General features: G+C 26.0%; 1 protein-coding gene across 1 annotated transcript; it reads left to right on the top strand.

The window, feature by feature from the left end:
• The first annotated feature begins 83 nt into the window (after positions 1–83).
• LOC100575611 lies at positions 84–2,153 on the top strand. The gene is made up of 3 exons (XM_003248268.4): positions 84–212; positions 314–867; positions 1,886–2,153. Exons 1-3 carry the CDS (start codon positions 104–106, stop codon positions 2,003–2,005), a joined length of 783 nt encoding a protein of 260 aa, XP_003248316.1. The 5' UTR covers positions 84–103; the 3' UTR covers positions 2,006–2,153.
• The last annotated feature ends 338 nt before the right edge of the window (positions 2,154–2,491 follow it).

The following is a 2,491-nucleotide window of genomic DNA, read 5'->3' as shown; positions in this document are numbered from 1 at the left end:
TGGGATGTCGTTTTAAATAATCTTTCTCTGATGTTATATTTCTGTTTTATAATAAAATTGTATTTAAAATTAAAATTATTTTTTCAAATCATTAGCTTTGCCTATGTCAATTAATGAGGTGCCTGTATTGAGTACATGTGAAGATCAATTCATAAGCCCAATAGAAAATGAAGCTGCTGAAAAGTCATTGTCAGATAAAAATAATTTAAAAGGTAATATGTAAAAAATTCTTACTAAAAGACATTTTAACTTGTACTATTAATGTTAAATCCAACATTAATATTAAATACTGAATAAATTAATAACCTTTCAGATAATACAGATAATACTTCCATGATAATTGACCTTACAATTGATGATTCGTCTAATAGTCCATTGTCCATTACTTTGGAACCAATTGAAAAAAGAAAAAACTGCAATGCTGAAGAATTTTCAAGGGATGAAGACGGGATTATTTTTAAATTGTCTAAGGAAGTTTTACTTCCTAGTTTATATTGGAAGAGTGAACATCTTAATTCACAAAATGCAACACTGTTTTATGAACAAGACGCTAATGATGTAACTGTCAAGAAAGTCTATTTTGATAATAACCTTGTGCCATCTATAGAAATATATGGCAAGAAATATGAATATACAACCCCTATCACAACAATGAAAGAGTTGGGCAATCTCTTAGAAAAAATCTATGGAATTGAAAAATGTTATGGTAGGGGTGGATTTGTGTTTGAGCAATGTTTAGGGTATTTTGAAAATAGTTTAGTTCAAATGTGTTCTGGCTGTCAAGGGTTGCTAAAAGATCGAGATTTTCAAAGAATGAAAGCAAAAATTGAAGCTCAAAACAAAATTTTTGAAAGTTTTAAAAACCAAGTGAGTTTACTGGAGGATCATAAGTCCTAAAATAAAACACTCGTTTTTTCAAAAACTATTTATGTTTTTAAAAATTTATTTCCATGATTTTAAGCTGTCAAAAATGACATATTTTGTTTACTTTTTTTTCTATAATTTTTTAATTGTTTACTTTTTTAGTGATAACATACACTTGAGTTCAATATTCTAAAGCAGAATGTTTTTTGGAGTACTTAGATATTTTTTATAATTAGAGCACGTATTTGTATGCACTTGCATATTTATTCTGGTTGATCGTATGGTATGCTGTGTGGGCACAGCATTTGTTTCATAACTTAAATATTTTTACTATGAAACTTTTGTGGTGCATATTTTGCATATTTCGACATTTATAGTTTTGATTAATAACAAAATAAATTAATACGTTTACTCGTAGGTGTAAACGGTTTTTCCAGGGTGAATTTTTTTCTTATATATTAAAACCACCGACAAAACACAAATTATTATACCTACCTAAATAAATTCTTTTTAGGAAACATTTTTATTGTTAAAAGAATGCCACACAGACATTTATTGTCTCCGTCTTACAAATAAAATGATATATTTTGCGAAACATAGCAAATTTACTTTAGTGCTTAAAAATAAGAGCGAATTATAACAAGAACATTATCTGTGTTTTGTATGGTGTTATTTTTACAATATATGGTTATTAATCCATACAAATCTGTGCTCCAGTTATAAGTATTTAAAACTTCAACGAATGAATGTGAAAACGCTCCATATTATATAATATTATGCTTATGTAATTCAAAATATATGTTTTAACTCAAAAGGTTAAAAAACTTAAAATGGCTTATGGTATAATATATATGGTAAAAAATATTGCTTTGTAATGAGTTAATATTATGTAAATACATTTTTTTCAAAAACATTTTATTTTCTGAAAGAGCGAGTGTCCAAATGGAAGTTCAAATGGAAAACCCTGTATATTAGTTACTTATTAAAATAGTTTTTATTATAAATATATTTCATTTTATAGATTGCTGAAAAAAGAGAGGTTGTATTACAACTAAGAAGAGAAATTGCAGACATACAAAGAATTCGTGAACTCAATGTCACGTTAAAACAATCAGGAATTTCTAAATTAAGCCATAAATAATATGCATTGTATTTGCCAATTTAAGTCTATTTATTGGATTATATATTATAGATTTGAGTTTGTTAAATCGGTAAATCTGGGTATAGCATTATTAAAAAAAAAAATTATTATCTTTTAGGTATTATAAAAAATAATTGTTAGTTAATAAACGTTATATTATATTCTTATATTTGTATGCTGTACATTTTGCCCAATCTCTGAGTACACTTTAAAAATATAGATTTTATATGTGGCCCAATCTATGATGTAAACAAATATTTTATACGAAGCAGGTAGATAAAATGTGGCCCAATTACCAACTGCCTTAGGTACCTACATGATACCTTCAGATGGTTATTAAATATTTAAACTATATACATCTCATTTAATAATTTATAAATATTAATTTTTTTTTATCAATTAGCTACCTATTAAAGGTCTTAATATAATATTAAGCCTACCCAATCTACCTACTAAAATATATCTACAAAATTATGTTATCAAGAA

The sequence above is a fragment of the Acyrthosiphon pisum genome, chromosome X (genome assembly GCF_005508785.2).
Source record: "Acyrthosiphon pisum isolate AL4f chromosome X, pea_aphid_22Mar2018_4r6ur, whole genome shotgun sequence".
Classification (NCBI taxonomy): Eukaryota; Metazoa; Arthropoda; class Insecta; order Hemiptera; family Aphididae; genus Acyrthosiphon; species Acyrthosiphon pisum.
Note: the sequence above shows the minus strand (reverse complement) of the source record. Positions and strands in the feature narration are given on the sequence as shown.

Coding starts and splice junctions, on each gene's coding strand:
- LOC100575611 (XM_003248268.4), top strand. CDS start 104: ATGTCAATTAATGAGGTGCCTGTATTGAGTACATGTGAAGATCAATTC. Junction 213..313: donor AGATAAAAATAATTTAAAAG/GTAATATGTAAA, acceptor ATAACCTTTCAG/ATAATACAGATAATACTTCC. Junction 868..1,885: donor TTGAAAGTTTTAAAAACCAA/GTGAGTTTACTG, acceptor TTCATTTTATAG/ATTGCTGAAAAAAGAGAGGT.